Below are 23,270 nucleotides of genomic sequence, written 5' to 3' on the forward strand. Positions count from 1 at the left end.
AGACAAAAAACCTAAAGGAAGAAGGCACCAACACAACTATTTATCATGGCTGTATATGGGAAAAAAAACAAAAAAATAAACCCCTGAAGTTTTTGAGATTTTCGTTTTATGTGGAAACACAGACTTTTCTGTCACATCAGCAAAATTCTTAGGAAGAAGAAACAGCTAATTGTTGATGAACTGATTGTAGTGAGCCTTCAGTGCAACATCCAACTGATTTCCATTTGCCTCAATGTGCGACAAAGTGGCACATATCAAAGCCTTGATATTTATTTAAAAAATGTTTACAATTGAGGAAGTTTTTCCTTCTCTTCAGATATAATAATGAACCTTTTCATATGGAAACAAAGTTAAGTTTTGCTTAAACATTGAATCTGGAATAAGCAAAGCTTAATACTATAAACACATGTGAAATCAAATGTCAGATAAAAGACACATCTGTGGCATTAATTTTGTAAATATATTTAAAAAAAAAATAAAAAATCGCTAATGAATGTTAACAGAGGAAGGGGCACTAGCGGATCCTGATTGATTCCCCAACGCACCAGCAGAGCATTCTGGGATTTGTAGTATTAGCGCTGCATTCGTCGTCTACCGGCCGACCAGCTCTAGTACACATTTGGTAGTATCTTGCGGGCCAAATATAATTACACTGAAGGTCACATCTGGCCGGGAGGCCCGAGTTTGACATCTATGACCCATGAGCAGTGTTGTGCCAGTTCACAGCTTTTCTGAACTAGTTCAAGTTCAGTTCATACATGCTCAAAGTGAACAGTTCACGTTCAAAGTTCACAGTTTTAATTCTGAACTAGTTCAAAGTTCAGTTCATTTTACTTTTTTCGTGAGATATTCAAATAAATACTTTTTTTCACACTACGAGCTAGAAATCACTATACGTTCTTTGAAACTGCTCCATTGTAGACATTTGCTCATGACACTGCAATTGTTGGTTTCTTACCAGGTGATGAAACTTGCAGCAGTACAGACAAGGTAGACCAGTTCTATACTTAGTGCAATGAAATCTACCAGCATTTAATTAAAAAAAGAATATATAATATAAAATGCCGTCGGGGTCTTGGTTTGCAAGAGTGTAAAATTGTTTTACATGTTCATAAGGAGAATCGGTGTCTGTCTTTTTTTTTAAATTGCAGCGCGCGCTCTCTCTCTCTCTCTCTCGCGCGCGCTTGCTCGGTCGCTCCTCCAGCCCTCCGCGCTCTCGTCGTTGCCTGCTACGTGGCGTTGTTATGCCTACCCCGCTCTGCTGCAATTCATCACGGGTAAAGTCGTGCGGAAGCCAGTATGTTATTCAACTATTCTCAGCCGGACACTACGTTGCCCGCAATGCATTGCGCACACAATGTCAAAACCATTTCTGTCTGGTGATACATGATTTAAGCGGCACCAGCGAGAATACAGGAGGGAGGAACTTTCTCTCGTTGCGTTTCAAAAGAGAAAACAGATGTCACTCAGTTTTCAATGGAAAACAAATTCCAACGTTCATTTACAGTGATGTCTGCAGTTCATGAAACATAATGTGAACTAATTCACGTTCAAGTTCTTTTTTAAAAAATGTGTTGCATTCAGTTCAACATTCACGAAAAAATGAGCGTGTTCAATGAACGCGTTCTTTTGAACTCGTTCACGCACAACACTGCCCATGAGGATTTCATATTCTGTGGTTTCATTCCTCTAACAAAATATGTATGGAAATGTTTGCCTTATTTGACACAAACCTGTCCTGCATAGTGGCTGACAATGAATGCTGGGCCTTGGTCTTTGGGTGGGGGGTTGCCGTTGCCATCCTTGGTAGTGAAGGAAAGCCCATGAATCGGACTGGAGTCTAGCTGGGCTGACAGCCTCTTGTAAAGCGTCTGCTCCACGGGCCTCAAGCTCTGGCTCTCCTCATCTAACACGAAAAGGAGTCCCTGAGGCTTCTGGTGCAAGAACAAACAGATGTTCACGTTATTTATGTTGGTCATACTTACAAAGCACATTTGATCCTAGTAATACATTATTCTGTGTGACATTTGTATTGATCCCATATGGTAGAGCTCTCCCTCTGATATAAAGTAGATTCAGTCATATTAATTTGTTTCAGTGCTTTTGGGGTCGATACTGATATAGATCATACAAACAGAAAAATGGTCCAGATGCTGGATGGGGAGGGGGGGTCCCTTGCCTCAGTAAACTAACATGTTGTTGCTATGTGGTACACATCTTTACCAAACTGTACAGCTTTCCCTCCTGCCTTTTTCTGCGTCATCTTTATAATCCTCATATTAGTTGACGATTACAGCTTCAACTTGGAAAAAAATAATGAAATCTGTTAACTGAATTTGGCCGTGACTTTAAACCTTTGGTCAAATCACTTAGAGGGCTTGAAGTATTGAATCGCATCAAGAGTGTAATTCAAACTCGATCAGACTGGTCAAAACGAGAGACATGCTACCTGCAGAAAGTAGTCCAGAACGGCAGGGTGATTGCTGGGGGAGCGGGGGATCTCCATGGCGATGCCCTCCTGCAGACTCTCTGCCTGCTCTTGCTGGAATAGCACCTCAGAGACGTACTGCCTCAGCCGCTCATTGGTCATGTTCACGCACAGCTGGAACGCACACAGTACAGGTCTTGATTGCCGATCAATACACATGAAAACACTGCCTTCTGTCAAAACAATATCTTGGAAAATGGTGTCAACATTTGTAGAAGAGGGAGGGTCTCATAGGAGAGCCAGAGACCGGATCAAGCAGCACAGCCTGGCTCTTGTTACGTTCAAGATTTAAAAGAAGGTGTAGTTTCAGGTTAAAATAATTGTATAGTTTCATTTCAATGTCATATTGCCTCTGTTAATTACTTCCTTCGAAAACTGTTAAAGTTAAAATGGCCTTACATCCACAGACCGAATTTGAGCTACACAATATTCATTGGAATTTACAATTGTAATTTGCAAACAAACAATTTCTTGCCAGGTTTTCTGTCTGCAGCATTTCTAAGGCTACGGCTACACAGAAACGAAACGAGGTTTTTTTTAAAAACGGGTACGAAAATTCTTGCAACCACACGGCAACGCTGCGGTAAAGACTCAGGTCCAGACGAAAACGGATGAAAACGATGAAACGATGCAGTACACACGCCACTGTGTCACGCCACGCTGTGAGACAATAGAGAAGTCTCACAGCGTCAACGTTTGACTGACGCAAAAACGTTTTCGCTGTAACAATGGAAACGAAACGACCTCGTTTTCAAACTTTCCCACTCTGGAACCCGTTCTCAAAAACTATCGTTTTGGGGTAGTGGGAACGCCGGCTCCGTGTGGCCGCGACAGCGAAACGATAAGAAAAAGTATCGTTTACAGTGAAAAACGTTTTCGTGTAGCCGCAGCCTAAAGCTCTTGCATTTGTTGAAATGATAAGAAGATGGTTTCTTCTTGTGTGAAATATGCAGCTCTTGATGTGGCAGTGTTTGCAACTGGTCATCTGATGCAAGCGTCTTTTGCACGAACACACTCTAAAGATGGAAACCCTAGAATGACTTAGCGCAGAGGTCTTCAACAGGGGGTCCGCGGAGGTACTGCAGGGGGGTCGCGAAATCTTTGGTTGATTAGACGATTTTTAACATTTAAAAAAAAAAATTTTTTTTTTTTTTTTTCAAACAGTTTTTCTCACAAATTGTGTGCCATCCACAGATGGTTTGAGGATTCATTGTCCCATCTACATGCATGTTTAAAGTTAAAATCTGTGGATTATTTGAATAGCTCAGGTTGTATGCAAGATGTTTGTTTATAAATGGCAGTGGCACGGCCACCCTGTACCTTGCACATGTTTAAAATAAAAACATGAATATATTAACCTGTGTATTATTTGAATAGCTTAGTATTGAATGTACAATAACAGAGTAGCTATATTTATACACGGCACTAGGCCCCGTTAAATATAAAACACAATTGTATGCCACATAAATAGTAGGGGGGTCCCTGCTCCAACTCTCCATCAGTTTGGGGGTCCCTGGCCTGAAAAACGTTGAAGACCCCTGACTTAGCGAGTTGATAATCACTGTTGCATGCGTGTCAGATACTCTGGGTATGCCTAGCAACCCAGTACAGGCTTAGGCTTGTACTTAAACCATTTATTTTCCTCCACCTGTCCATTTTCCTCATTTATTTAGGTACACACTGCACACTTTGCCAGGATATGTCAAGTTTTCAAATAATAGCTCTTGTGAATAACCTTGTTGGTCCAAAACTACTGTCTGTCAAACTGTGTTATCTTTGGCACTTTCTGAAGATGCAACAAAAGAAGTGTTGGGTGCCTTTGTTATTCTTGTTAAGTGGTTTAAAAAAAAAATTAAAAAAAAAATGAAGGAACAAAAAAACTCTTTGAAGGACCTTCAGAAAGTCTGGAGAACTATTGCTCAATATCCTTTTAAAGATTACAAATAATCTGACACATTGGAAGCAAAATATGAGAACCTGAGGGGTGGATCAAGACTTTTCACATCTTCAACCAGCACAGCCAAACAGAGCAGCTGCACTCACAGCCAGCAGCTACATACTGTCATCATTTGGTTATTTAAAATGAGTAATGAGGAATAAATGCACGTGAAGCTCATGTAAAGTGTCACATCAACCCTCCCTTTGGTAGTTTTATGACTGGAGCAATTCAATAACTGATTCCAGTTGAATGCATTTATTGCGCATTTATTGCAAGGGAACACAAAAGAAGATCAGAAATACCACCATCACCCTCTGCAGCTCTTTGTAAAATATGGTTTGCTGAGTGACAACCAGTCATTTGTAGGGCTGATTTTTTTTGCTAGCCTTTTTTTGTTTTTTTGTTTAGCTGTCATGTAATTGTGTCACAACAGTGCCATGACCCACATCTTGGGTCCCTGATTGACTGAGAGGTGTTGATCTACAGTAGGCGTGATTATTTCATGGTGGTAGTGGCTATGGTCATGTTTTTCTTTCATCAGTGCTTGTCTATTGTTTATCTCTTAGCTAGCTTAGCCCATTAAAAGCTTAGTCCCAGCAGGTGGTTGATTGAGTTAGCTCATTAGCAAAGTGCTGAGCAGGTACAACAGAACCCGACAAACACTGTTCTAATTAACAAACTAATAACCCTGATCATGCTGCGCATGTGAAGCGTGCTTGTGTGCATTTTTGTACACGTGCACATCAGTGTATAAACAAGTCGGAGCTTGTTCATCACCAATGTGCCGTATTTACTCTACCAAAGTGCCACTATTTGTTTATCCAGAACTTGCTCCTCTCAGCCTCTCCATGCATGCATTTTGAGCGGGGTGCTATAAGAAGCCACTTCTGAATGGAGAATACACACTAGTACAGAGAATATACAGAGATAGTCACCTTGATTTTGCTGACTTTGTCGGCTATCCTTCTAGATCATTTTATTTTCTGGCACTTTCCACAACCAGAAAAGGAGAGATTAGATAAACCCTTCCATCCGCTTGGATTAGAAATATCCAGATGAGTAAAGTCACTTATCTTAATGCCACACAAGCACAAACACACGCACCGCTCTTAATAAACGCTGGGAGAACCCAGAAGCTCCTCCGGGAGGAAGTTTAAGTTTTGAATGGCAGAAATAAACACTTAAGTCTCTTGAGGACTACAAATTGCACACACTAACACACGAAAAACTTGTCTGTCTGATGCTCGCCAGACAAAAAATTCAAATGAATGAATAACATTTTAGAATTTCCAACTTCTAAAAAGTAATTACCTCTACAGTGAAGAATGTTATTTATTCAGTGGAGAATGAGAAATCAATCTCAACCAACCTAATTCTGGTTTAACTCGGGACTGCAGATTGGCTGGATATTGTGCACCAACCATCAAAGAATAGATTAACTTCCAATTTGATCCAGTCTGCTGCATATTTAGAATAACTGTCAGTGAAGCCAACTAATTTTGATTGAATTTACTGTTTAACCAAATAAACATTTTTTTCGAGCAGTGCACAACTATGTTAGCATTAAGCCTTGAAGCAAACTTAACTATTTAACTTAACTTTTAACTTAACAAAGTTAACTTTTGCTTGTGTGAAAACGTAAAGGGCAGAAAATCAGCAATGATCTATATTGATATTTGCACTGATGTGTGGCCCTCGGCTGCAACACGTGACAACGTTAGATAAACAAGGACGACAGAAACGAGAACAAGAATTTTTTTTTTAGGAAGACACACCTCATGAAAAAGCCGTATTTAGCTAAATAAAATGTTATTTTCTAAATTGTTGTTGGGTGTACCGTTTTTTAATGTTTCAGATCCCCTCCCGTTTTTGTTGTTACATACTGGTGGTATTAAAAATCTTATAATACCCGTCCCCAACTCGCACACAAACACGGTTCCATGCTGCCCACATCTTGCACTCAGACAATCAGCGTGTCAGTCGTCAGTTCATCTGAGGACAGCTGAAGATCACGCCACAGCTAGCCACAGACCTCCACCCCATTCATAACAATTACAGACAAAAATGCCAGGCGACAAAAGACCTCAAAATATTTCAGCAATTTGATTAGGATCTGTTTGAAACTACAACGGCACACATTATATTCAAGCAACTCAGGACAGCCACAAGAATTCCATTTAAGGGAAGAACAGTGTTGCACTGTTGGAAGTTCTTTGTTTGTTCTTTTTAAGTGACTAAAAATCTAAAAAAGAAATCACCATCCCACCTGCTCAAAACCATTCCTTTGAAATTCTTCAAACCCAAATATGTCCAAGATCCCAATTTCCATGGCAGGATCGCTGTGAGAAACAAACAAAGACAAACTTCTTAGAAACACATTATATCACAACGTTTTTAATCCTATCACAAATTTTCAAAAATCAGTTTGAGAGCTGTGCTACTCTGACAACAATTATCTTACCTGTGTGTGTGTGTGTGTGTGTGTGCGTGTGTGTGTGTGCACAATAACATCTTAGAGGGGTGTGCCACGAGTGTGTGGTGGACAAATTTATTACATTCTGTGACTGCCGTCTAAACAAGGCGAAGCGCAAACACATTCCAGAGGATGTAGCGTGGGTTATCTGTCAAACTGCGATAAGACTCCATAACATCAACAACGCCAAGGATCCCATGACCTTCACCTGGGAGTGTGTGTATTTAAGTTTTTTTGTGTGCTTTTGAGTCTTCCGTATAATCCTTGGGTGTGTCCCCCATCTCTGCTCCTTTCACATTTCAGTGTACACGCTTAAACGTCCATGTAATGCTATGTAAACTATTAAAAAGCTCCACTTCAAACTATGAGTCACGGTACAATATCAACGTTAAAGGTGATAGAGAAAGGTCGAATGGGGCATTAATCCTTGTTCTGTGATGTGATATGTAGCCCCAAAAAAAATTGGTTGGGTCTGTACTGGCTCAGAACCTCCCTAAAAGGCTCTCTGAAACAGCTGTTACTATGCTGGGTTTAGAATGCGTCGTTTGCCCTTATTGGCGTCGTTTCAGAGCTTATCTGGCAACCTCATTATGAAATGCAGGTAGGTGTTGGCGCTATTCGGTTGCCGTTGCTTGATTGGCTGCCCTTGCTCTCACTGAAAACAGAGCTATAGAGTAATACACTGACTAAAAAGAAAGCTCATCAGAATCAGAATTTGTTTTATTGCCATTGTTAGTGAACAGTGTTCACTAACTAGGAATTTGCTGCGGTGTAAGGTGCAAACATGTAACATAGGATATAATAATAAAAAATAAAGAATAAAAATATATGAATATAAAATGTACAAGGTGTGTACAACAATACAAAGTATCCAATATACAGAGCAACAACAGTGCAGCTTCATTAGTGCAATTTTAATGACGGTAAAGTGACTGGGCAGGTTATGAGGTGATTATGAAGTGTTCATAAGTCCAACTGCAAGGGGGAAAAAACAGTTTTTGTGACAGGAGGTTCTGGTCCGAATGGACCGAAGCCTCCTGCCCGAGGGGAGTGGTGCAAATAGAGAAGGGTCAGCTGTGATCCGACCTGCTCGCCCCATAGTCCTGGAGACGTGCAGGTCATGGATAGATGGGAGGCTGCAGCCGATCACCTTCTCAGCGGAGCGCACAACTCGCTGCTGTCTGTGTCTGTCCCTGTCGACACTGACCCTGTACTGAGCAAAATTCCAACTGAAGCCTGCTCAGAATCGTGCAAGGTTTGTGAAACTGTCCTCCGTGAAATGCGCAGCGCAAAGGAAAAGTCGGCGGTTGTATGTACTGGGGATGCTGTTAAAAATAAATAAAAGCCATTGATCGCGAACATTGCTTTCCGGGATCGTAGTCCGCTTTCACAGCCTTGGAAGGCTCACCAGTTGCTGTTTCTCGCCGAAGGGGCGTGTCTGAAACGGGGTGGCTGTGGATTTGGGTGTGTGGGGGGGGGCGATTGCTGAAAAAGTGACATCACTTTTTCACAAAAACGGATTGGCACTCTTTCTGGGGGATATTCAAAAAAGGGAAGTACTTGAAACAGAGGTTCTGACACTTGCTGGCACTTCGTGTGTACTCCCCACAGCGGGGAGACTCAGAACTAACACCAAAAACGTGAAAAAGATGATTTTGATTCTCTATCCCCTTTAAAGATGCCACAGGCCCTGAACGAGTTGTTACCTGTCTGCGGTGACGAATGTACTTCAAAGGTGTTGTTTGAGATAACAGATGTCAACAGTTTTCTTTTTTTTTAGTTTTCTCATGGTTCCCTTTCCAGTGAAAACATGCCTTGGCACAGATAAACAAACAAACAAACACACATTTAGCCATACCCAATGCAGTCGTCTTGTCCCTGAAGGTACTCGTTGATACTGTTGATCAAATAGCTGAAGAGGCGTCCGTAGATGGCTTTAGCAAGCTGGTCTTTGTGCTGCTCTGACATCTCCACTGTGTGGCGTCGGGTGATCGCTTCACCTGACACAAAGGGAATATGAAAACTCATTTGCTGGCATTTGACTATTAGATGAAATTGCTAACTGCTAAAGTTGGCCAAACAAAGATAGCTTGGATATCCCTCTTTACAGTATCGAATCTCCAGAATTATCGGTCTCCCCAGGGGGTGCCCTACTATTCGGAAACGTGAGGTACTCTTTCAGCAATGACTGACAATTTATAGTCCCTCAGACAAAAATCTAATCTCTAACCTTGCTAATAATTTCCAAAACAACATTTTAAAGTATAAAAGAACAACAAAAATTAGCCATCAAATCTGAGGCTGAGGATACCTGCTTTGAATCTGCAGAGCACCACCTACAGCCTCCAAAAGGCGAGGTCAGACAGCTTCTATGTACCATTTAATGGCCGAATCCTGACTGCTAGCGTAAGTGTTGTGAAGAACTTATGAAATGAGAAGCTAGCTCAAGCTGGAGGTAAAGGCCAAGAGAGCAAACTCACAACAACTTTCGACCAGCCAAGCAGGAAGGCAGCTGACAGGAGCATTTATAATATTGTCGAATCTACAAAGTGAATATAATATCAGTCTGATACTTGACACTGTATACGAACATGAATTTAACTTTTTCTAGTTGAGAACATATACGGCTGAATTACCAGTTGTTAAAACTGGCACTCGCCCAGCAAAGCGGAGATGGGGCAGGAAGTGCCATCTGCCAATGAATAGAGATGTGGGCGGAGCCAGAGTGGCATAACCGTAGATCCTCATTTAGTGAATGAGGAACACGCTGTAGAGTCAAACCCACACAATATAAAGGCCACGAGAGCTTTCTGTGAGCTTACAAATGTACAGTTTTAAGGAATAAAAATGAGATTAAATGTTTCTACTCCCTATAATAAACATAATCTATGATTTCCTCCATATATTAAATATAAGATTTTTTCCTCTACTGTACATGTCTTTGCTGTAAAAAACAAACAAACAAACAAACAAAATAAAAAGCATTGGTAAAGGCGTGTAGGTACCTTTAATGTACTGGACATCAGATGTGAGAGCAGAACTTAAATCATTGGAGGACACCTGCAACAATCCAGAAACTATGGCAAGGAAGACAGAGAGAAAGAGACATAAGAAAGAGTCAAAATAACAAAATAACAGCATTAAACATTAAGCAAGCATCCGTGAGGTAGTGCTGATAACATGACAGAGCTTTGCGTGTCTGCTTGGCACTGGTCAGATGATGACATCACGCTGACAGCACAACACACTGGCCTCTGCCACATTGATTCCTGCTTAACTGATTGGCAGAGCTGGCAGCAGTTAGTCATCGCTGGGCTTCTGAGCAGAGACCATAAACAAGCAGCAAAACAGGTGATGGCAACCCAGAAACCCTCCGCTGACATCACCAGCCATGACATTACATCTCCCTGACAACGACTGGCTCTTTCCCGTTTGGGAGCTGATGTCATCTGTTTACCATTTTACTAAAGGTCGGGGGTCACACAAGCACATGAAGTGGGTGCGCAATAACAGAATGAGGCAGAGAAGAGAAAACACTCACCCCAACAGTGGGGAGTGTGTCGGGGACTCTCCTCACCATGGTTACGTTTTGGCAGAAAACTCTGCTTACCAAACAGGTGACTTAAGCTATTGCTGGCAAGCTGGGGAAGAGTGAACGAAGAGCTACGAGAACGTGGTAAAGAAGAAGAGGGGGGTGAGGCTCCCCCATCCCCCGATTCAGTACTACTTCCACAAAGGTGAGGATTTGGGCCCATCTGTGGGGGCACGGGGGCACTGACCTCTCTCCAGCAGCTGCAGGTCAGAAGGGAAGGCCGTATGGGCATCTGTCAGTGCAGTAAAACGTAGGTCACCAATATGGAGCACAGCAGATAGCAGCGTAAACACAGAGTCGACCTCCTAGCAGAGAGAAAATAGAAAAAAAGAAAGAGGTTAAAGAATGAAAAAAAACAAAACAGGGGTAGGGTCACCCATATTGATGATATCGATCGCCCTCTTTTTACCTATACTGACCTACTAATTTGTCATACTTACAATACATGAAAGACGAATCATTTTCTGTAATTTAACTTCTTTAAAAAAAAAAATGACAGGCTTTATTTCATATTTGTCTAGATGGTCTCTGTTTACACAAATCTTTTGACCAAAGCAGTTACACAAAGCGCTTTACGGCCTTCTGACTCAACCATTTGAACTCTCTGAGACGATGGAGAGTGCTGGCCCGCATTTGGGATCTACCCCCTGGGTCACAGCACAGGTTGAAGTCACAGATTTGTTGATGTCAACAAACCAAAAACTAATCGTACTTACTGAATAGCCCTTCTATAACAAGCCTTCACAGCCAAAGCTTTGTAGTCAAAGCCTTATTAAGTTTAGTCCTCTTTGCTATAGACTGGTCACAAGCGACCTCAGGTTGACACTTGTGGCCAGAACATGTTATTATCCCGACCCTGTAGTTTATTTTATATTAATCCCACATGCACCCTAGTACTGAAAGTATGGACAGACAGGAGCATCAGTTACTCATTTTAAATTCTGGGGAAATTCTAAATGCTTGTTTGGTTTTTATTTTTATTTTTTTAAGGCGTGAAGCTGTATGAACCATTTTCAAAGATATCAATTTTCTTTAGGAAGGAACTGGCTTAAGGCAGAGAAATTACTGACAAAGTTTGTATGTTGGACAGCAATGACGGAATGAACATTAAGTTGTTGAATATTAATGGAATTTCTTGAACAGGATAAATGCACAATGATCACAGCAACATCATCTTACAATATATAGCAATAACAATAAAAAACTATAATAACAATAAATAATAATAACAAAAAAAAGACTGTCCGCCATCCTCTTCCCATTCACCCCCTTCTCTTCTTCTTTCTCACACTCTCCCTTCCTCTGTGCCCTTCAGTAGGGGACACCCCAATATACCCCACTTCTGAATTTCTGAGAGGGGGATGTCTGAGTTGGAGAATGTGTGCTTGTGTGCTTGTGTGAATATGTGTGTTCCCTCTCTTCAGGCAGGATATTTGAGCTGATATCTGGGAGATAAACACAAGCATTAGTCTCTGTCTGACACTCTATACACAGAGCGACCCCCCCCTGCTTAGGGAGGAGAAGGAAGGGAGGGAGAGAGAAGAGAAGAGAAGCGATAGGGAGCGTTAATGACGATTGACCTTTGGGTCTGGACTGGGAGTCGTCTCCTGATGAGAGCTTAGACAGAGACCAATGGGTGGTCCATCACTTCCACTAACACTCTCCCACCCCCTCCTTTGTACCTTGGTCTCTTATCCAGTGGATGGTAGTGCCCTCTGATAATAACACTATCGTTTGTTCTGTTCCTCTGTCCCTTATGCTTTGCCTGCATGTAATGGCTACTGCTGGATTAAAAGGTGAGATAGTCACTTACTGCTGATAGATGCTGACTGGGTATCTCAGAATAGAACCTGATAATGGGCTGGGAACACAACTGGTGGTGCACAGGGTGAACTGTACCAATGCACATTACAGACATGCTATTTTAAATATCCTCTTCATTTGATCATACCTTTTAGAACTTTACATGCTGTAGACGGTCGACGAAACACCTGTTGTGCTCAGTATCCTCTCATCCATCTTTCAAAGGTTAGTTATTTAGAAGTAGATTTGGGAATTTAGTCAATGCCATCATTTCACAGGTATTTCTGTATAATTCTGGTAATAAAGGTCTTAATAATTTGCTTTTATTGCAGATAGGCTCATGGTTCAGTCTGCAGTTTAAGGTGCTGTTTACACATATCCGGGTATTTTGATAAACGAAGACCTTTCCCTTCGTTTGTGCCTTTCGTTTATACACAAACGGAGTTTTTTCCTCCGAAAACGAAGCATAAAAAAAACTCCGGCAAAAGTGGAGATTTTTTAAAAACTCCGTTTAGCGTTTGTGTATAAACTGGTTGAAAGAGACAAAAACGGAGTTTTGGGCAATTGAGAAGGAGGAGTTGTCGTCATAGTACAGAGCGCCGCCCCTATCCGCCATGTTGGCAGGATGCTAGCGTGAAAACGCCCAGCGCAACGTTTAAAAGTAACTCAGTCTCGCTGTCAGTCCACACACATGAGCCTGGCGCCATACTTTCTTCTTGAAAAGGATCCGGAAGTTCTTCCTGTCAGCGGTTCTCTATTAGGCTTCTGATTGGCTTGTGTGGAATTCTCATTGTTCTAACACTGCCACCGTCAGGCTTGGCGTAATTTAATAGCTCTTGATAGCGTATTTATGCTGATCAATGTAGACGTGTTTTTTTTTAAAAACGGGGCTGTGTGCACCTAGTTATTTTTGCAAACGAAGGTTAGAAAATATGCGTTTATCAAAATACCCGGGTATGTGTAAACAGCATCTAAAGCACTTTGGACTCAGAGACCCAAGAAATATGTGTGGTAAACTCTCACCTATGACCTAATTAGAGGCTTGGGACTTCAGGGTCTTTGACATCAATGCTTTTCCCATCTCTCTGCTGCCAGTATCATTTGACCAGGCAGAATGTGCCAATCAATACCTGCTTGTTGAAGCCCAGGGCTCGCAGGGCTTGTTTGACTGCCGCCAGATGTCCCCTGCTTTGGGTAGAGGCTGTGGCCACTGGAGGGGTCTCTCCTGGAAGTCCCCCACTAAGGTATCTGGCATAACAAAGACACAAGGGGCAGATCAAGATTTAACAAATCTTTTAGACTGCTGCAAAAATGTAATAAATATAGAGAGCAAGGTGAGTTCCAGCCTGGATGCAAATATAGATCAGAGGGATTTAGAAACAAAAGATTGACGAGGGGGCTTTTTGCACAGTTTCATGCACTTGTTGTCCAAGAATCATGTCTGGGCAAGAGAAAACAGGGAAGCCAGGTTTTGAACCAGTGATTTAGTCAACTATTCACATGCACTTGACAGCCTCATACCTATGAGCCAGGACATTGTTGAGGTAAAGAGCACTCTTCTCCTCAGGTGAAAGGCCCTCAGCCATTAGGTAGAAGATCCTGAAGTTGTGTTGTTGAGGAGGCAGGTATACCAGACGAGACTTCTCCAGCATGTAGGTGCACACACGGGCTTAAACGTCAAACATTTTTTTAATACCAGAGTTACAAGTGAGTGAATCACATTTTCCAAAGGCCGATAACAGTAGTTGTAGTAGTAATAGTAGTGGTAGTAGTAATAGTAGTAGTTTTTTCTCAATTGCCAGTGCGGGCTGATCAAATTCGCTGGAGGAAAACAAGTATAAAAGTGGATTCATGGGCTTTTACTGCCCTCTGCTGGCGTTTTCACTGCAGAGCACCTGATTATACGATTAACGACATCAGTGCAGTACTGAACAAATGTGTGGTTTGGTTTTACTGTCATTTAATTCAAACTAAAGCAGAATATAAACATTGCAAAAATGAAGTATTATGTTTTGTGTGTTGCGAGTCATGTCCCTCAACTAGAAAAAAAAATGTATGAAAATGACTTTAACGTTCCAGTGCAATAGAGACAGAAGTGCAGGCTACCTCTCAGCATTGATCTCCTCTTTTCACAGTACTGGATGGTCAGCAGCTTGATAAAGCGGCTTGAGTGGCTGTTCCTTGGAGTTTTTGCATGACCAAAGGCTTCCAGAATACAGTTTACCTGAACATTCCACAGGGAAACAGGAACTGTTACCAATGCTTGCAGTGGTAAAAAAAAAAGACTTTTACAATAGATTAAACTGATCTTCTTACATAATACAATAAAACTACACAAAGTACCTCACTTACAAAACAGAAACAATTTGTAGTCTATACTCTATTCAAAGTTCTACCACTAGATGTCAGTGCTCATCCACTACCTGAGCATTTGGTATTTTTGTGTCCCAGAATGATGAGCTGACCCAGATATCGACTACATAACGATGACTTCATGTGAACACAGCACCGCACATTGCTTCATTTACACATCCCAGTGGTTGACTAATATATGGACCGACTGTAGAGCGGGTAAATGTTGTGGTGCAAAGGAAAATACCTAAACCACAGCTGGAACACCAAGAGAAGACATGGCGGCAACCTGAATGACTTCTATACATCCCAGACTCACGATGTCTCTTCATTTTTCACATTTAATGAAAAGCAAAAATTTAGCAAAAATAGCATATTTTTCTGTACCACCCCTTATTCCGAAGAAAATATGTCATAAAAGGGGACGTGGGTATTGCTGATCTTTTGTACGTATAAACATCTTTCTCTGGACTCACCCTTTAGGCTGCAGACACAAACAATGTAATTAAAAAGAGTATAAATGATCCAATGAAAAAAAGATCCAATGGTGAATCTTCTAAATGAACAAGCTTTATGCAGCGGAAAAGAGGACTTCAGGAAATTCCACATTGTGACCTATACAAATTCACACATCTACTCTCTACACTACAGTAGGGCACATTCACACAGTTATAATGACTGGCTCACTGCACCGTGTGCAGCCTGATGCTTTGATCATTGAGACCGCAGGGATAAAAAAAAAAATAGCACAGTGAGAAATACTGTAAGCATAAGGTGACAAAACCCAACTCAGCTTTTACTGTCTTTCTGCTACATACAGGGCATGAAGATGAGCGAAACGTTGTTGCGTGTGGACCCGGGTGCAACACACACAATACTGATAAGAAAGATTTAAAAAAAAAAAAAAAAAGTAAAAAAAATAGTGCCAGATTCACATAACAGGACACAAACAAGAGTGAGACAGTCAGACAGAAACTAAAACAAGCAGGTATCATTGAGGGTGTCAATGAGGACTGATGGAAAAATAGCAAAAAAATTGTATTTTGCCTCAGAGAGCAGAAAAAAACAGGAAAAAAATAAAAATAAAAATCCAGGAATCAAGCAAAGGATGTACAGACATCGCATCAGTCATGAGAACAGTCAGGAGTCCCTGCCCACTGACTGAAATGCAAATAGAGACAAACACCTTGCAAACAGACACGTTTAGACTTACATGTTTCATTCTGGGCTCTAGCAAAAAGCCTTTGGGGCTGGAGCGGGCTGTCAGGTGTCTCACGATGTGCTTACATGCCTCAGTTTTCCCCGAGCCACTCTCACCACTGAAGAGACACAGACGCAGATTTAGGTCACGTTATTATTGTTTTACATGTTGTTGTGACAGTTGCTATAATTTCCGTTGATAATGTGTCAGTCTTTTATACTTCCGAGATGTTAAATGATCCTTAATGTGAGCCGTGCTGTTGCGATGTTGCATCAATGAAATGTTAAACCATTGCAATGTACGATTTCTGGTAACAAATACTCAGTATCAAAGTCATTTTGTTAGCATTTTCCCATATGATTACATTTTTGTCTTCATCTCTTTTAACGTTTTAAGAAAGGCGTAGAAAATAGAACACAGGAAGGCGAGCTCGATGTCCTCATGTGTCTCAGAAGAGTAGGTGGGATGCGTTAGTCATCAGGGTGTTTCAAACATCTGTTAAATATCTCCACCCACCTGACATCACCCCTTCAGGGACCTCCGCCCATTAAATTCATAATCTAATCCTTGTGACATTGATAACTGCTCCACTGACCACCGATTTTTGCACACTGGAGGCCCGTTTTTAATTTTCTGTTAAGTGGATATTAAGGCTGACATAAGGTGCCTCTCTAGTACATGCTCTGACACTCACTGACATGCGGAGAGTTGAGACCTGCATAGTAACACCAAGCAGATGGCTTCAGAAGGTCAGAAGCCCTAACTAATGACCGCAGCGTGTTGTGGTGCGCTGTTTGTCTGTGTGCATGTATTTCGCTACATTTCCTACTAAAAGCCCCGCTGAGTGTGAAGTCAAGAGGTCTTTCTACTGTCTTTTCATTTGCTAGTTTTTATTAGATTTCAAGGGCATTTTGCTAAAGCACTAGGCTCGGGGGGGATCAGGGCTACTGATTGCCTTTAAACGTGTAGGAGGGTGTGTGTGTGTGAGGTAGGGATGTGATGCATGGTGTAACAGCAAGCCCAAAGTACAGCAAAACAAGAGAGGGAATGATAAAGTGCAAGGAAAAGACTGAAGAAACAAGAATGTGTATACATGTAAGTGCACAGTACAATGTCACTATGTTTGGGTGTGTGTGTGTGTGTGTGCGTGTGAATGAGATGAATAGCCTGTGGCCAGGGTGCATTAACTCTCTGCCAGATTGGTTACGACTCAGTGGGAATGTCACTGGAGAGCCGGAACAGGATTTAATTGCAATCAGGGAGTTGCTTCAGTCCGGTCGAGGACAAAGAGTGAGATGCCGCAGCGCTCCCAGCAAACATCCATCTCTGTGTGAACACTGAACAGGTCTGCAGGTCAGCTCAGGCTGAGAGCCATTAATCTCTCAAGGAGTGTTTAACAGGTGTGTGGCCAAGGGGCGTGAACAAACCTGGTGGCCAGTTTGGCAATTACTCACAATTATTCCACCATAAAAATGTCTAGATTTTTTTAGACTCACAATCCTAAATCACATAGTTCGGCAGCTGAGAGGGTGAGTGTGACTCTTCACCTCAAGATGAAACACTGCGGGCGTCTCTCCTGCTGCATCATGTGGAAAGCTCTCTCTGCTGAGGAGAAGATGTGAGGTGGCAGAGAGGAGCACAGGCGACCGGTGGAGCTCAGGTACAACTGACTCACCTGAGAAAGAGAGGCAGACATTATGTAACGTGGGTGCACAACTGGGCTGGGAAACACGGGATGAAGTTTCACAAAGAAGTGAAACCAAACTGGGCATCACTCTCTGTGAGTGCTTGTCCAAATGACTTGTTTTTTTTGCCATGACAAGAGATAAAATGAAAAACCCAGTGTTAACGCCGAGAGCTATCGCAGATCTCAGTTGCTTTAAATCAAGTTGTAAAAACAGAATCTTGAAAGCAGTTTTGAAGATGGTTGTTCAAAGAACCACTGAAAACACATGCTGCACAATTCATAACTAAGACTAATAAATAAGAAATGGTCTATATTCGTAACATTCAAAGTGTACAGAATCAGTGAAGCGTCTATTGCGTCTCACACTGAACTGAGACTACAACATCCCTGTGTGGCCAGTCTAGCAGACATGTGCCAGTGTTGTATTTGTAGCTGTAGAGAAGAGAAAGAAGGATGGGTTGTGAATCACCACACCAGAGTGGTTCGACTGCCTGCCAGCAGACCACACATGTTGTGACATATGTCCCTCTCACACCGTCTCCTCATTGCTCCCACACACAACTTCTCTGTTGGGTATCGATGCCCGGAACGGGTCCAGACAGCGGCTGGGATGGTACAACTTGGCTTCATTTGATCAAAGCAGGAGAAGATACCTCCTCCTACAAGGGCCGGCCTCCAATTGGCACCAGCTAAGCTATTTCAAAATCACTCTTGACTGCTGCAACATTAAACTAAAGATAATAAAAGTAAGAGTCTGTCAATCACCAGCCATACAGGATCTCATTCATTTTTTATTTGCTTTGCTGTGCAACAAATTTCTAGTTGAGAGGTACTGCAGCAATGAGTGTGAGTGGTGTGTATATGTAGGTGTGTCTTTTCTACGGCTGATCTTGAGTCTGCCTTATGCTGTGTATCACTAACAGGAAGACTGCATTATTCATCAACTAAAAAGGTCCATTTCATCTGCTCCTGCTCTGGTTATTACACAGTGTACGCGTCTCATTTAGATTAGACATAGCTGAACAAAGAAGCCTTTGTTTTTTAAGAATGGATGCGTATCGGTAAATTCAATATTTGGATTACTAATTCAACTGTATGCTTACCAAAGTGGAGTAGATGGGCAGCTCTTTGTTTGGATTGACCAGCAGCAGGATGTGTCCAATATAAGTCTACAAACATGCAGAAAAAACATCAGTCATTAAGATACATTTTAAGACTCCCATTTATTTCTCATTGCACAACACAAGATTGCATAAGAAAATGACAGACATATGAACAATCTCTGAACAAATACGGCAGGATCCTTTCAATCAGCCGAGAGTAGGCTGGTAAGAGATACAAGCAATCGTGATTCTGGTACACCAAAACGAGTATGTGGGAGGGCTTTTTTTTAAATTTATTTATTTCAATTTTTCATTTTTTTTTTATAAATCAGCTGCCAGGAATGTCCAGATTATTTCTTCCTCTGCGACATATAATATCAGAATTATACAACCTATATCTAATTGGAGGAGAGGCGTGAGGTGGCACAGTTGTTAATCAGCAGTCAATTGTGGCACAAAGAGGCCGAAGCTGGGTTAAAATTACTCGTGATTGCCGAAAGCCAACACTGACCTGGAAACAGAGGTGCCGTCCCACTCAGTCTTTTAAGCTACTGCTCAGAGTGCTGGCAATTTCTGTTGCTTTAACAATATGGTAATGTCATGGAGAATAATGACAAAGAGGGACAGCCAATGATTAAACTGAGTAATGACCTTTCACTGACAAAGACAACAAATCTGTTGTCCAACAGACATAGCCTTCGGCCACTAACACTCGTAAGAACAAGTAATTAACCAACTCAAAATTTCTGACCCTTTCCACCGAACCACTAACCTTCTGCCTCTCGCAAAGAGCCCTGAAGGCTTTCTGGGAGCTAAACGCTGTGCCCCTGGGAGAGCACAAGCTTTGCAAACATTCTGTATCGTGCCACTCCGTCCTTAGACCCCGGCTCAAGGTTAATGACGTGAACAAATTCCCACTGCTTGCAGACCTGGAACAAAATTGCTTTCTTCGTGGTTGTTCTTTTTATTAACTGGGTAAAACTTTTCCGAAAATCACTGAGGAATTGTTCAATCCCATGACTTGTCACCGATCCAGCCATCACCACTTTCTTCTGTTGCATCCTTTCCCAGTTCCCTTCTGTGTCCTTGGGGGATTTAGTGGAGGACTGGTCTTTCTGTCCAGGCAGAAGGCAGCAACCACTCATGAAAGTCGCTTCATTGACTACCCTGCTGGGAACATATGGGATATTTTTGCCTTTTTCTCCCCCCATTCATGTCCTTCATTGCATCTCTACTCTGCGCAAATAGTCAAGCACATTAGCATGGAAAGATAAAGGAGAGAAATTTGTATGCTAATACTAATTTGTATGATAATACTGTATGCTGCTTATTTTACGTTTAGGCAAAGCAATTATTTGTTTCCATGGCTTTGGTTTAAAAATGTACCTGCAATAAACAAAAAGCAACACAATTGAAGACTTTTTCACCTTCCACCTTAATGTTATAGATTTTTACATCAGGCATACTGTGGTATCCCCACGACAGCTGCAACTCCTTTCACCACTCCCTCCAAATGGACCACGCCTCTCCTATCAAGCTTCATTATTCAGAATTCTAATCGTTTCTCTTTTCTCGATCTACCACTTGCCCTTCCTTTCATTGTCATCTCCTTATCTTAGTCTCCCGCTGTGGCTAACCCCGCTGTCAGTCGCCCATCTGGGTTCCTGTAATCACAGACTATTAGTGGCTCCTCACAGAGGACAGTGTACCGACAGTTCCACATTGATTCGGTTCCCATTTTTATAGACCTCCATCCCTACGGAGCGAGACTTGAGTGTTGGACGAAGGGAGGAAAAAATGAGATATAAAGTGCACCAACAGTTTGAGAGGAAAGCATTTCACTTCGGAATGTAGTTATAGTTTTTTCTTTCCATTCATTCGCTTTTTGGCAAGTCAGCAAGATGAAACAGAAAGGAGACTCAGATTAAAAGAAAAGTACCTACTATCATGTACAGACTGCATAGACTGATCAAAACTTACAGGTAGAGACTCGTGCTTCCTACATTTTATAATTTGCCCTTCAAACAAATCCAACAATGTCGTAGGTGATTAATCAATACCTCCAAGTTTTTTTAATATATTTTTTTTAACTGAAATAAATACCGCATTTGTTCTCAGTTACATATTTAATGGGACAGCATGCATACAGTTGCCTCAAATGAAATGAGAGCGCCCTTGTGCTTCTTACATTGAAGGAAAATGTAGCTTTACACAGTGTTTTCCACCATTGGTAGCAGAGGTTTTTGAAGGCAAGTCACATAATGCTTTATTTGGTTTTATTCCTTGTAGTAGCCTTGTAAGAAGACACAAAATTTGGTCTAAAATATCAACATTTAGTGAAATAACAGTCAAGGGTAACAGAAAAATTATCTTCATCTCAATCTTCAGAACAGTATGTCAACACTGGATTTGTGATGCACTGAGCGTGTGTGTACTTCAGTACCCTTGATGTACATATGCTGGAGGGAAACACACCATAATGTGGACCTCATGGGTATGAAGAATGTGTGATGTGATCCAAACATCACGCACTGATATTCCCAGACCTTGAACAACACTCCGCTGTAAACAACTGTGCTGCCAGAGTTATGCCCACCAGACAATCTTTCATATTTCTCTGTGTTTTATGTGTCCTCTCGGCTTTACTGCATGTTTGATGCTGTGTGGGGTTCTTTGTGAAAGTGGCACAAGGACAGTGGAGTCTTACATAGATTTGGTCATTGCCAAAGCGTTTTTGCATCTCATAGAGCAGGCTGCTGTCAGTCAGCTCACTGAGGGACGCCAGGTCATCGTTGGGTGCTGGAGGCATCAGTTTGACCTGAAGACATAAAGTCAGCTTTGTTTGACCTTTGAGATAGCAATGTCTGTAAGAATTTTGCTCAAATCAAACATTTCAACATCTTATTCCTTCAATTAGCCCGACTTCTACTTAAGACTATAACCATAACATCAGCAATGACCTTATGCCTCAAATAAACCATTTTGGATGGTTTTCATAAAAAGCTGCACACAGGAAAGGTTTTGTCCAACATCAAACGACCCTAAAACACTTGTGTTTGTTTAACTTCAAATAGACAATGAGATTGTACAAAGCAGGGATTCTTTGGAGGCTACTACAATTCAGAGGCGAATATACTGGAAGAATACACTCCTCTTGTGTGAGCCCTCAAGAAAAGGTACCTGTTCCAATTTGTTGGGTCCAGAGCTAAAGGGGCCATCCAGGCCATTATCCTGAGAGGGCTGTCGGCTCAGTGCTCCACCTGCCTCTCTGAACATGGCACACTTCTCCAGCAGACTGTCCCGCTTAGAGATGGGGAGACCAAGGGGGTTTCTGTAAAATAGATGGATAGTTGAAAATGGAGGGTGAAGAGACACATTAGAAGTTGGGAGAATGAACAGATTTGGTCAAATAGAGAAAAATAAGGCTACGTTTAAGCACATGAAAGTGTTAACGCACAAGTTCTTGAGAGGAGTGTTGAGGTCATGAGAGCCGCCATCATAGCGTTGGTCGGTAGAAGGAAGAGGAGCAGAGGGGTCCTTCAGTCTCTGCAGCCAGCTCTCCTCTGCACTCAGCAGCATGGCAGCTATGGGCTCTGACACAGCAATATCTAATGACATGATACAAAAAAAAAATAGGCTAATCAGTGAAGCGATTAGCAATGATATGGAACATCCTCAGGTGCAAGTTAAATTTGATGCACATGAAATCTTCAATTTTTCAGATTTTGATCTCCAACAAAGATTTTGTCACCACTCTTCTTCCCTCAAATAATTGGATGTATCGTAAAGATAATGGTGAGAAGACTGGCGGTGAAATTGTAAGGGAGAGACCTTAACACCCTTCATGGCACGAGTGCACCTTGCTGTTCCTTTGTCATGCCAAACCTCCCTCACAATTCATGTGGATGAGCCTTCAATTGTGGAGGATGTGAATCCCAGTGTGGATCAATCCACAACGCAGAAGAGGAAGGGGGAGTTAAGATCCCCCTGTCTGTAATGAGGTCTAAGAGGGCCCAAGGGAGGGGAATGGCTTCATCCTGTCTTCTTATTTCCATGTGACAGACAGTGCCCTTGACACCCATCTCTTGCTCCGTCTTTCTTTCATCACTTGGCTGCTATAGAAAAGAGCGCGGAGCTCCAAGTGAAAAAGAGGGGGATTGTCTTTGCCGTAAGGGCTTGTCTCACATCCTTTTTAAGTCTACATTCAAGAAGGGGCTATTGATTAGGAACAGAGGGAGGCAGTCAAAGGCTTGATTAAACCATGAGAGTAAATGGTGAGAGGCATAGGGGGGTTAGAAAGTAAATCCAAAGCCACAGTTTATGACACATTTCATCACTTTCACATGAGATGAAGCAAGTTCCACACTTTGTTTGTTTGAATGACAACATTTGTAACATGATCACTAGCTGCTAAAGTCTCTGTTTACCATGTGTTTATTTCATTGAAATTCTGAAACTACACTGCTTACATTGTTGGCTTTAGATGTAGGTATTTGCTATGTTTAGAGTGTGTTAGAACTGCAAATTATTTCAGCCCCGACTTGATGTTTTTTTTTGTCAGCTGGTCTGCCGCTTTGATATATTATGACTATAGTGCACAAAAAATGTAATTACAGCCTCGCTATTTTGCAC

The 23,270-nt window shown here is 41.8% G+C and overlaps 1 protein-coding gene across 5 annotated transcripts in view; it reads right to left on the reverse strand.

Moving 5' to 3' along the window:
- myo16 (myosin XVI) overlaps positions 1-23,270 on the reverse strand; it is a 106,948-nt gene that overhangs the window by 32,887 nt on the left and 50,791 nt on the right. For 4 of the 5 annotated variants that reach the window (XR_012772546.1, XM_075479463.1, XM_075479464.1 and 1 more), the window contains exons 9-23: positions 22,096-22,246; positions 21,819-21,969; positions 21,346-21,456; positions 18,639-18,704; positions 17,396-17,523; positions 15,861-15,966; positions 14,402-14,519; positions 13,817-13,964; positions 13,426-13,543; positions 10,680-10,797; positions 9,906-9,977; positions 8,759-8,900; positions 6,694-6,766; positions 2,450-2,602; positions 1,734-1,934 (exon numbers count right to left, since the gene is read on the reverse strand). Coding sequence is in view for 4 of the 5 variants with exons in the window: in XM_075479463.1 (XP_075335578.1) it covers positions 1,734-1,934; positions 2,450-2,602; positions 6,694-6,766; positions 8,759-8,900; positions 9,906-9,977; positions 10,680-10,797; positions 13,426-13,543; positions 13,817-13,964; positions 14,402-14,519; positions 15,861-15,966; positions 17,396-17,523; positions 18,639-18,704; positions 21,346-21,456; positions 21,819-21,969; positions 22,096-22,246 (1,856 nt within the window). In the remaining variant the exon portion in view is untranslated. The remainder of the gene's footprint in view (positions 1-1,733; positions 1,935-2,449; positions 2,603-6,693; positions 6,767-8,758; positions 8,901-9,905; positions 9,978-10,679; positions 10,798-13,425; positions 13,544-13,816; positions 13,965-14,401; positions 14,520-15,860; positions 15,967-17,395; positions 17,524-18,638; positions 18,705-21,345; positions 21,457-21,818; positions 21,970-22,095; positions 22,247-23,270) is intronic. The other variant, XM_075479462.1, reaches the window with a different exon arrangement.

The sequence above is a fragment of the Odontesthes bonariensis genome, chromosome 12, assembly GCF_027942865.1.
Source record: "Odontesthes bonariensis isolate fOdoBon6 chromosome 12, fOdoBon6.hap1, whole genome shotgun sequence".
Classification (NCBI taxonomy): Eukaryota; Metazoa; Chordata; class Actinopteri; order Atheriniformes; family Atherinopsidae; genus Odontesthes; species Odontesthes bonariensis.